This window comes from Nannospalax galili, unplaced genomic scaffold (assembly GCF_000622305.1).
Source record: "Nannospalax galili isolate Female #2095 unplaced genomic scaffold, S.galili_v1.0 scaffold292, whole genome shotgun sequence".
Classification (NCBI taxonomy): domain Eukaryota; kingdom Metazoa; phylum Chordata; class Mammalia; order Rodentia; family Spalacidae; genus Nannospalax; species Nannospalax galili.
The window spans coordinates 907608-920149 of NW_008332663.1; the positions used below are offsets into that span (position 1 = coordinate 907608).

General features: G+C 35.7%; 1 protein-coding gene across 8 annotated transcripts in view; it reads right to left on the bottom strand.

The window, feature by feature from the left end:
• The window catches only part of Pcdh7 (protocadherin 7), a 434303-nt gene that overhangs the window by 413571 nt on the left and 8190 nt on the right, over positions 1-12542 (bottom strand). The window contains exon 2 of one of the 8 annotated variants that reach the window (XM_017796767.2): positions 9770-10238. The exons of the other annotated variants lie outside the window; for them this stretch is intronic. Coding sequence (XP_017652256.1) covers positions 10203-10238 — 36 coding nt within the window. The 3' untranslated portion in view covers positions 9770-10202. Of the gene's footprint in view, positions 1-9769; positions 10239-12542 lie in introns of those variants that run through there. 8 annotated transcript variants of the gene reach the window in all.

Here is a 12542-nt window from a genome sequence, read left to right on the forward strand (position 1 = left end):
CCTAATTACATTTTAATGTCAGTATCTATTAATTGACATTTGTCATTATGACAAAATATCTGACCAAAAACTTAAAAGAGGAAAAAGTTGCTTTGGCTCTTGTGTTCAGAGATTACAGTTAATAGTCATTTGGCTTTATTGATTCTAAGCCTGTGATGCATTCAACAACAGATTAGCTCTTTAATAAGTTAGACTCTTCATGATTCAATGACTTCTGAACACAGCTTCAGAACCACACCTTCAACACATCAGCCTTTTGAAGAGACATTTCTTAAACAAACTGTACCAGTGTGCATGGGACAAAACACAGTAAACATAGGGCATGGTGTTATTTGTAATTTCAGGACTCCATTGGTGGTTTGGAATATATCTCCTGTGGATCAGGGGCTTAGCCTAGGTCATATTTTAATTGTGTGGTTATTATACACAGGAAGAGGTTACTATAAATCTTTTGGAAGAAATTCACTTCCTCTTGACATTCTTTCAAATATTGGAAATGCTTTGAAAACCCAAGAGCAAAATATAGATTTTAATTTTTGTAATGTACTAACCAAAGTTTGTCAAATTTTTACTTTCCATTAAAAGACAGTGTCTATCCTGTATCAAATGCTAATTCACACAAGATTAATGAACTTGTTTTTCCTACTTGCACTAATGATATGCATGACACAGTTTATGAATAAAGAATGAAATGAAGAATATTAAAATAAGAAAAAGCACGTTACAGGGTACTTCCAAAAACCCACAAGTACATAGAAGAAAGAGGCACACACATCAGTCTAACATCCAACCTCCCATCTTTTAATTTGCACTTTGATTAAGGTTTAAGGTGGACTATATTTTAAAAAATTGAGTGAGTAACCTAATTTCAAGAACATAATAAAAGGTTTTAAAATAGCAAGGTTGAAATACCACTGAAGCTTTTCAGAGAAGCAGGAGAATTTCATTCTTATAGAACTGGTTCACTATAATATAGAACTGTTTCTGGTACTTTACAGTAGTTGAGTATGTGGCCTCTGTAGCTAGACTGTCTACTTGAACTTCAGCTCTGCACTTCATAATGATGTGACTAAGAGTAAGTTACTTGACTCCACTATCCTCTACTTTGTACATCTGTAAAATGAAGATAAATATAGGTGCCACTTCATGCTTGTTGTACCTAATTAATGAGCTCATATGTGCAAAGTACATTGATCAGTGCTACAAACAAAATGTGCAATATTAGCTCTGCTGCTGGGATTTATATAGTGTACCAGGGATGCCCTGAAGGAAGATGTTTCTGTCTATTTCTGTCACTGCAGTTTGTCCAATGACTAGAATGCTACCTGAAGCATAGATGACATATAGCTGTCACTAATTAAGCATTAGCTCTCTGAGATGTAAACTGTTTTACCTTAGTGGATATATTATATATTTATATGCACATATGCATATGTATGTTTGCCTACACATACATGTAAACATGTTTCTTGTTAGAAACAAAACATTGACATAAAAGCCAACAAGTTTAAAGAGATAAGTAAATTTCATTGTTTCTGATCACTTATGTTTAGGTTTGGATAAAAATAGATCTTACCATGTTCAATTCCTGACCTTGTCTGGAAATGCAATCTCTGAACCTAATTTTGGTCCTTGTCTTCAACAGTTAAATAAGGTGCAAAGTAGATTTAAATGCAATTTAAAAAATATACTTCTGTTTATGCACTATTTATTGCTGCATCTCTGAACAGAGGAATGTCAAACTTTCCATTTTTAAATGTTGGGGTCAAATGTAAAATCAGCTCTAGAAACTTGGAAAGGTATGTCTTACAAAATCAGCTCTTATGGCTCCTAGCATGCTAGCTAAGAGACATTTAACTCCTACTTTTCATTTGATTTTAATGATTAAAACTTAACTAGATGTTTGCTAAATATCAATATTATCATTAAAAAACTTATATTTGTGAATTGTTTTGCATAAATATTTTAAATTAATTATTATACCTCCATGCACTTACTTACTGGTTTGCCAAATTAAATAATTAAAATATCATTTAATATCAATAATCTCCATGAAAGATGGAAAGTACAGGAAGTATTCAATGGTGTGTGTAAAGTGTGGGATGTAGGGAACCAAAACATGTCTTTTAAAGTTTATGCACATCCATAAATATTATAAATGTATATGCTTTTTTGCAAAGCTGCGCCAACTATATTAACCTTCCATCATTTGTAAATCATATTTAGGGCTCATCTAGAGAAAAAATATGCAAGGTGTATGTTTTCATGAAAGTACAGACTATGTATAATGAATGACAACCTTGTGAAAAATGATAGTCCAGTCCAGTGTGTTCTTGCTTAGACCAAGAATAGATGCTGTTATGGACTGAACTGTGTACTCCAAAGTTCATCTATTGAAATCTTAATCCCTGGTGTGACTGTATTTGAAGATAAGGTTTTGAAGTTTTAAAAAACAAAGGTCTGAAGGTTATGGCCCTTATCCGATAGGGCTGGTATCCCCAGAAAGGACACTGGCACTTTCTCTCTGCTCATGCACAGAGGGAAGACCATGGGAGGACACAGTGGGAAGAAGGCCACCTATAAGTGACACCAGAAACCAGGTTCACCAGTACCTTATTCTAAGAGTTTTAGCCTCCAGACTAAAAGAAAATTGAATTCCTACTGTTTAAGGTGCCCAGTGTGTGGCACTTCATTCTGACCACATGGGGAAACTGTATAAATTATTGAAATTGCAGAGAGGGCTGGGGAGATAGTGAAGTCAGCAAAGTGCTTGTTTTGCAAATGTGAAGATCTATGTTCAGTCCCCAAACTCCAAGTAAAAAAAGCCAAGTATGGTGACAGGTTTGTAATCCCATCTCTGAAAATTCAGAGACTGGCAGATCCCTGTGGGCTGAAGAAATGACAGATCTATGGAATTAAAACAATGTCAAAAGCATCCTATCAAATCCTATCAAATTGGTGGGAGACTTCCCTAAACTACCTGTATTACAGCAGTAAGTCAGCACTCAAGTCTATCTGACTAGTGCCTAATGGTATGTGTGAGGGTCACAGTCTTCTCTCCTTACTAGATTAGTGTCATTTTTAAGGTGACCATGGAAACTGACTAGCAGAGGTTCAAACTGAGGGTGAGGACAAATATTTTTAATCATTTAAAAAGTGAAAGACTACTGAAATGTCAAGGCAACTTTCAAAAGGGCTTAGAGAAGTTTATGAGAAGCTAGAAATATTATCTTCCATCCTGAAGGTGCATCTAAATGTCTTAAAAGTTCCTGGTGACCCACAGTAAAACCTGTCATGTGATCAGAACAGAGGTTACCAGAAGCATTTCTTGAAGTGTCAGGCCTTGAAGCTGTGAAATGATGTCAGGTCAGTCAGTGACAGTTGGGGTTGGAAAGCAGATTTTCAGACTCCCTCAACTAGCTAAAATTATCTATTTTTCCAGAGACCTTCAAGGAGTGAGCCGCTAAGAATAGGAATTTCAGAGGCTCTAGTCTAGAATTTTTGTAGGCTGACCTATCATTTCCTACCAGAACTGAGAAGGAAAGTAAAAATGTCGGATTGATGGTCAAGGGCTGGATATCAGTGGTACAATACTTGGCTAGCAGGCAAAAGATCAGAGGGTTTTAGACCCCAGAATACCCCCCCAACCCGAAAAAAAAAAAAAAAAAAAAAGCCTAGATTGCAGAACATACTAGAATCAAATTTCTAAAACTAGGGAAGCAAATCAAAATTTATAATCATATCTGTTCACAATATAAATCATACAATGGGGGCCAGGTGGAGAGATGGCTCCGCAGTTAAGAGCACTGGCTGCTCTTGTATCAGACCTAGGCTTGATTCCCAGAACCCACATGGCTGTTAAGAACCCTCCAAAAATCCAGTTCCAGGTGATTCGTCCTCCTCTTCTGATTTCTGCAGGCATTGCACAACATGGGTGCACCTGCCTACATTCAGGCAATACACTCATGCACATTAAAAAAAAAAAAATACAGTGTTTGCATTTTACGAACACAGGGTTACCATATTATAGAATAACCATAATATTCTTTATTATAAATGTGCATTAAAAATCTTTATTACTTTACTAAAATACTGACTCTTGTTATGTAAAATCTGTTATCTCTCAAATCTTGAAGTATTTAGTCCACCCCATCAGAGTAGAGGCAGCTGGATAGACCCTGGTGCATCTGGTTGGCTTTAAACAACCCACAGATTTTTGGCATATGCATTTCTTTTTAAGTTTCTTCCCACAGTGAAAAAATATCCTATTTAAATCTCAGCTTTCTCAGGTTAAAGTCAGAATAAGAAACAACTGTGTGATAACAAAGTCTCAATAAGTGACAACTATTTCACTATATCATTCATTAGAATGATGAGAGAGGCTGGAGAGATAATCAGCAGTTAAGAGCACTGACTGTTCTTGTGGAAAACCGGGGTTCCAATCCCAGCACCCACATAGTAACTAACAACCATCCACAACTCCAGTTCCAGGGGATCTAACACCCTCTTTTGACCTCTGTGGGCATTGCATGACATGGGTGCACTTACATACAAGCAGGCAGGCAATACGCTCATACACATAAAACGATAAATAAATAAAATAGTTTTTTAAATGATAGGAAGAAAGTGGGTGTGCCGTAAGAAGATTCCTCCCCACCACCTTCTTTGTTCTCTTTTCTCCCCAAACTCTGGAAATAGAGTGGTTGAAATGGTTATTGTAGAGAGAAAGTAAAAGCAAAGCAGCACAAAACCGCTGATCAGAATGGGAAGAAGTGGAGGTAACTACTTTTTCACTCTAATCTTGCAGTCATATCAAGCCCTGACATTTAATGGCATCCCTCTGCCAAATCTCAAGGCCATAGACATTTGCTTTTGTCAGGCCAGAACATCCCTGTCAGATAAGATCTTACCTCTCCCTCCCTGGAGACTTTTAGAGCTGCAGACACTGGGTGCTTTAAGTGAGTTCTCACCCCTCTAAGCTCCAGAAGCCAGCCACCCTTCCCTAAGGCCCTAATCAAAATTTCCATTTCAAAAGGACTATTGATCTTTGGGAGTGCTGACCTAGTTATCTGCTTAAAGCAATTTGCGCCCAGGTGAACTGAATGGAAACCAAACTCCAACAGAGGTCATTTACATTTTAAAAAGGGAACTCCTTGGGACATTCCTGAGTCCCCAGGAGTGCTTTAGAGTTGCAGGTATTTCACTACTTCCCATTTAACTCCTGCTACATTCCCATTTTTGGTCCTCTTTCTTTGTAGATCCAATACACCTTTCCTTCTCTTTCCAGATATGCCAGGGTTTCACCTTCAAAAGTCACTGTTTGCCATGGAGCTGGAGGGAATCAGAAATTTTATCAGTGAATCTCATTTGGCACAGAGATTGAATGATACCTGCAAGAATATACAAACTGACAGATACAGAGATCCCTGCAAAGGTTTGGGCCTACCTATATCTATTTTTTCCCCAGATAAGGAAGGCGCTCCAGAAAAATACTGACAGCCCATGTTTGCACGACTCTTCCTCAAGCCACCTCAAAATGTTTCAGGAGTATGCTAAGGTGACCAGAGCCTCCATTATTTTCCTTATATATTTGCTTTGGTTTATCTTCTTTAAGGTGTTAATGTATACTGCACCACCAAGAAGGAAGGAATAGAAAACAGCGAATTGTTCATCTGAGACTGAAGCCAGGGTCATAAACTATGCTGAGAAGACAGGGACCCAGCCAACGCGGAAGGGAGCCTATATCTTGGAAACACCACTGACAAAAAGTAAAGTGTCCAGAGCATCTTAGAGCCTGATAGTCAAGTAATTACACCTTATTACTGAAACAAGTAAATGGATTTACAGGCTAACTAAGCACTAAAGTCAAGTCATTAGGTTCCTCTGCTCAACAAACATGGCAAGAGGGTCTCCCCTAAAGACGACTCTTTGCCATTAGGGAAAACTGATTGGAGAGACAAACTTAGGGGCAGTTACTCTTAGCATCACGAATTCCTTGCCTGGGGTGTATTATTTTTGCATTATCTTACTCAGGGAAGTAAATTCCTACCTTTAGTTCTCATTTTGTCTCTGCCCCATAGCCTTAAACTAGGCGCTAAAATAAGACCAGGATGGAATTAAACAACATCACACTTCAAGGGAAGTTTGAAGCAAAATTCCAGAAAAGAACAAAATCTTCCCAGAAAGTCAAGAGAGAACTTTGGAATCACCTCCATAGGTCCCTGGAAAGCACTAAAGCCCTTTTCTGGAGATATATTCAAAAATAAAGTTAAAATTTAAATTAATTTTTAAGCTAGGTGTGATGACACACACCTTTAGTCCCAGCAGAGGCAGATGGATCTCTGTGAAATGGAGGCCAGCCTGCTCTACATAGCGAATTCCAGGCCGGCTGGGGCTAAGGGAGATCCTGACTCAAAAAGACCAAATAATTAATAATAATAATAATAATTTTGGTGGCTGGATATTTTAATATTATTTTAATCGCATACAGTTGCATACATGCAATTAAATAATTAGACCTTCAAAGTATATCTCAAAAAATACTGTTTTTGAATGTATGAAGAGAGTTCATGACTTTTGAAAACTGGCCCACTTGGATTGCCTTCACAAAAGGCTATGTCCAGGAGCCTGAAAATGTACCTTATTACAAAATAAACATTTCACACTTCTCTCAAATATTTTCACATACAGTTGCATACATGCAATTAAATAATTAGACCTTCAAAGTATATCTCAAAAAATACTGTTTTTGAATGTATGAAGAGAGTTCATGACTTTTGAAAACTGGCCCACTTGGATTGCCTTCACAAAAGGCTATGTCCAGGAGCCTGAAAATGTACCTTATTACAAAATAAACATTTCACACTTCTCTCAAATATTTTCAGATTCTTAAATTATCTGTCTATTTGGGAAGATTTTTGTCCCCAGAGCCTGAAAATAAATTTTATTCAAAAATACAATTTTCAACAAGGGTGGTGGCATTGAACTGTAATCCAGCAATCTGGAGGCTGAGGCAAAAGGTTCAGCCTGGGCTAATAGTAAGTTTAAAGCTAGCCTGGGCTACACAGTGACCCTGTCTCGATAAAACTAATCACCAAACAAAAACAAAAGTACAGATTCCACAACTTCCCTCAGATGCTCTCAGTATTCTTGAATCTTCACTGGATAATTTTTCATAGACTTTATAAATTTGTATGTTCTGGTTACATCATTCATAGTAACAGTTGTTCCTTACTTTATTAACTTCATCTGAAAAATAATGAAGGTGATTTTATAGTTTGTTCTGAAGAATAAATTCAGCAAGCTTGTATCTAGTGCTCTGAAAATCAAGAGTCATAACACAAATATAAATAATCTTTTTTTTTTTTCTGCTCTTTTAAAGTCAGAGACACTATTACCCCATGCATACCCTGGATTCCAGTGATATTACTTTCATTAAAAGAAAAGACCAGGACTGGAGAGTTGACTTAGTAGTTAACACTTCCTCTTCTTCCAGAGAACCCGGGTTTGAGTCATAGTACTTATATGACAGCTAAAAACCAACTGTAAACTCCAGTTCCAGGGGAACCTATACTCTCTTCTGGTCTTTGCAGGGCATTGCATGTACATGGTGCCCTAACATACATACAGACAAAACATTCATACACATAAAAATTAAAAATTTAAAAAGATTTAAAAAATAACAAATTTTAAAAAAGAAAGAAAACATTTTTCCAATGGATGAACATTCTGAATGAACTGTTCTCTAGCATTGCCATAGTACTCCTTAGATTTTTATAGTGGAAAAGTAATTACTGTCTTTTAATTTAAAATAAAATACCTACATGCTAGGATATATGGAGAATAATGGATAGTTTTTGTTCAATTTCTAATTGTCCATGAACACCTCTTTAACAGTATGTTCTAATAATTACAAAGAAACCTGGAAAAGAGCCTTAAGGTTGATAATAATTGGAACCAAGAGGGTAGAGGAAAGTAGGAGTCTTTAGTCACTGTACACACAAATGTTTAACATGTGCATGCGTGCATGCATGCATGCGAGCACACACGCACACACACACACACCATTTAAAGATAAAACAAAATGGCGTTGGAGGAAATCAGGAAAATGGTGACAAATTTCTCAGAAGAGTTTTCTGTCCTTCAGTGCTCTTATGATAAGCATGCTTAGGAGTGTTAGCAAGTTTTTGCTTTGCTATATTATATATTCTGATCAAAACAGTAAATAACTGTAACTTCCTACTTCATACGATCTAAATAAGATAAAATATGGCTCTTAAATTTTCGAACAATTCTTTACTGAGTTCACAATAAGATACATTCTTATCATAGGAACCAAGAACAGGAATGTTCACGTGGACATGACACAACAAAAATAAAAGCTACATGCACAGTATTTGCTCTTAATCATGTTTTTCATATATATATATATATATATATAGACACACATCTATCTATCTAGACAGAGAGATCATCTTTTCCCTTTTTGGTAGCATTGAGAACTGAGTTCAGGTCCTGCACATGCTATATATGAGACTGGATATACTGATTCATTCCTCAAGTTTATATCACAACTGGAGTTTGCAAAATGCTGACTTTGAGAGTTCTTTGTAAGCATCTTCACAGATGCCACCTCTAAGTATCCCGTGCATATTCAGTTCACCCCAACTCCTGGAATTTTCCTATCACTTCTTGTTTGAGCTGATGTGATTCCTTACCAAGAGTCACATTTTAAGTCTATTGAAGGGAACTTTTACCTTGCGCTAAAGAAAGAAGCATTTCCAAGAAGTGGAAGAGTGGTTAGGAGCCCTCACTAGCGTCTTACCCTGGTCTGTGTCTTCAAATAAAATGAAAGGTTGAGGATAATAAAGTTTCAGTCAGGAATTTCACTGTCGTCTCAATGATACTTCAGAAAATTTCTCCTTCGTGAGATTAAATAAACAACTAATTGAATAAAAACCCTTCCAAAGACAGCGGGGATTTACTGGTTACAGTGAAGTTCCTGCCACTTAACATATTGCTGTTTTTATGGTATTCATTTGTTTTGCTAAAATGATTATTATTATTGATGACTCACATACACACGCAAAATAAAATAAAGCCTTGAGAATGTGGATCTCTTATTCAGTATTTTGAAACTTGTAGGGCATAATAGGTAGAGCAGATGGTATGGTAAAGATATAACATAAAGAATCAGATTAATGTATTCAATTATACTTCCATAAATACACATAATCTAACAAGTAGAAGCACAGACATATGAACATGGAGGGGTGGACGAGTCATCCAGCAGATTCCCACTTACCTAGAATATGACTCCTACAATTAAAATCCATTCATTCATAGTCTCAGTAACACATCAGTCTCTCAATTCTTAGAACTGTGAGTTTATGCTATCTGACATCAAACAGAATAGCCTTCCTAAGATCTCTGTCCACAAAACTGTGGGCTACACATTCCTTCTGAATATAGCTACAGTGACTTCAGTAAATCTAGCTGAAAATTTAAGTAATCTCTTAATGAATTTGCCATCAACAAAGCTTAATCTTTGAAAATCCCATAAGCAATTTGACAGGTATTTCAAGAATAAGGAAAAGTTAATTCATGGCAAGGCTCTTTGTTTATAGCCAAACCCAGACAAGTTTATAAAACTTCTCAGTCTTTTATATTCATGTATGGGTGCAAACACAAACACACAACATTCAGAAGTGCAAAGAACCACCTGACTAGCTTGGGAAAAGCTGTGAGTACATGACACAGAAAACATCGATCAGTTTAGGGTTTTATTTGAAGTCAGTATTTAGTGTACTAAAGGCAAAGAAAGATGTAAGAAACTTCATTTCCCTTTGTTCACACCAAACCAAAGTCTTAAAATTATTATTGAAACAAGCTTTCAGATGTTTTTTCCAATGATTTTTGCTATCAAGTGTAACAGGTGCTAACCACCTCTTTGAGAATATAAATATAGACATCTACAATACAGTTCTGTATTAATACTGCTTCTTTTTGTAATTAATTTATTTTCATACTTAAATTTTTCCTTAAAAGAGAAATATAAAGCTTAAAAATAAAATGTACATCAAGTGGACGGAACAGTGATTGGCTGACACCCCACGGCCAAGGGCAGGCTCGGACAGGTTTCGGAGTAGCAAGGTGATCGATCACAGTATGGTGCAAAATGGAGCATCATATTAGAGTGGAATTCAGCCAAACACCGTAATGTATGGATGTAGATGCATCTGAAAGAAGGAAAATAAAGATTTATGTAGGTTAAAAAAAAAAATCATCGTGAAGAAAATCTCCCCTAAACACTTGTGTTAAATGAGAATATTGTCATATAGGGTTGTGAACAGATAAAATTTATTTTTTGAAAGTTATGGACCTATAAATAATATATGTGCTCAAGGGGAAAATTGACTTGTCAGAGGAATCTGACTTTGGAATCTTTAATAGTTTCATTGTTTGTACACAACATTAGTGTTCAATATAAACATCACTAAATTCCTGAAAATAAAACTTTCTTCCACCCTTAAAACATTAATTCATCAGAAGTGATAATTAAGATTAGTTTTAGTGGTTTCAGCTCAGTTCTTCTTGGATGTGATTTCTCCCACTACACTAATGCTCAATAAAGCACAGTGCAATGTACTGCAACACAGAACCTGCTTTAGGGAAGAGTTTAAAGGCTTAAAAAAAGAAGAGAAAAGAAGCAAAACTTACTCTAGATATATATAACATATTTTACTCTTTCTACAGAGCCCCCCAAAATGAATGGGGAACCTTCCGTAGTCTAAAAATTATTATAAATACTTTAAACATGAGTAAACAATGATTACACCATATTTCCTATGCAATGTTCACCCCACCATCATCCAATTTTAATCAAATTGGTGCTTCTGGCCAAGCATGGCTAAGAGTTCTGATTCTAACTCTGAAATTAGTAAATTCTATACTTTATATATGATCCCTATGCAAATTTAGAATCTAATACATTAACTTGGTTAATTGCCTAAGAAGGAAACATTTTTTTCTAATTAAAAGTTAGAAAATGTATCATTCTTCTGAAACATCTGCTAGAAAACAAGTTGAGCAAAAAAAAATTAGTTCATCATTGTGTGTTAAGTATACTTCTAAGGTAAAAATGGATATGCAAAGTGGATACAATATAAAAGAGCCTCAAAGCTAGAAGAGATTATCAGTTCTGATTGGAAAAAGCAAAAGATTACCTCAGTGAGAATATATAACTTTTTCCATATATAACATAGGGAATATTTTTAAAATATTTTATTTATTATTTTTATTTTATGTGTATGAGTGTATTGCCTGCATGTATGTGAGTGTACCCATGTTGTGCAGTGCCGTGGAGGTCAGAAGAGAGCTTTGAATTCCCCTGGAACTGGAGTTAAGGACGGTTCACAATTGCAAAGTGGATGCTGGGAATTGAACCCAGGTCCTCTGCAAGAGCAGTCAGTGCTCTTAACCACTGAGCCATCTCTCCAGTCCCATGGCTTTCTATTAAAATAATTTTTAGTGACAATATGCTAAATGCTAAATATGTCTTGGAACTAATGACTACTCTTGTTCTGTAAAATTAAAAATGTCAGTTATTGTGTTGAACCTTGCTAAATAAAGCCATATTAACTTAGTTTAGTGTATTATCAATTGCTACTTTACATGTGAGAAGTAATTATTAACTCTATTTAAAATTGGTAAATTGTGAATTATAAATTCTACAATAATTTTACACATAAGGTCTGGAGTCCAAGGTGGAATTATATTCTATTGTAAAAGATTTATCTTTCTTGTCAAATACGTTGTTAATAAATACATAAGTGAACCTAGATAGACTTAAGTCACTACTGAAATCCACATACAGGTTACTGAAATTCAGGGTTTTTATGTTTCTACCCCTGCCCCAGGCTCTCCATTGCTGCTCTGTATTGAGTGAGTTGGCCTTTGGTCTATGTTAACAACTCTTACAACTTTGTGATCCCAGTCATATTACTTTTTCATGCTGTGTCTAGACTTCTCAGTTTCTTTTGCTATAAACTGAGAGAATTCCTTAGCTGATAGCTTTTAATTTTAAAATGTAATGACTCTTGTGATTTTAGGTTCCGACGCTAAACTGTTGATTAGAGTATTTTTATTTTTATTTGTGTAAGTTTAAGGTTCAGAATTCATTCACATATCAGTGAATAAGCATCACTGTAAAATAGAAGGCCATAGCTGACACCATAGTTGGTACACACAATTATGCATTTGTATTGTGTGCATACAGAAAGAGATTGTGCTACATATATTAGGTACTTTACATATGGCATGCATTTAAGAAAAGAGAAACAGATAACCAACACATGATTTTGCTGTATTTATCAGGCTACATTATATAAGTTGGCTTTGAAACCTATATAAACCAGTCATTCATTTAGAATAAATTTGGGAGAAGGTTTGAATTATCCTATATGGGCATATCCTATATCCTATATCCTATATTGAATTATCCTATATGGATGGTTTGAATGTTGCACATCCATTGTAGATCA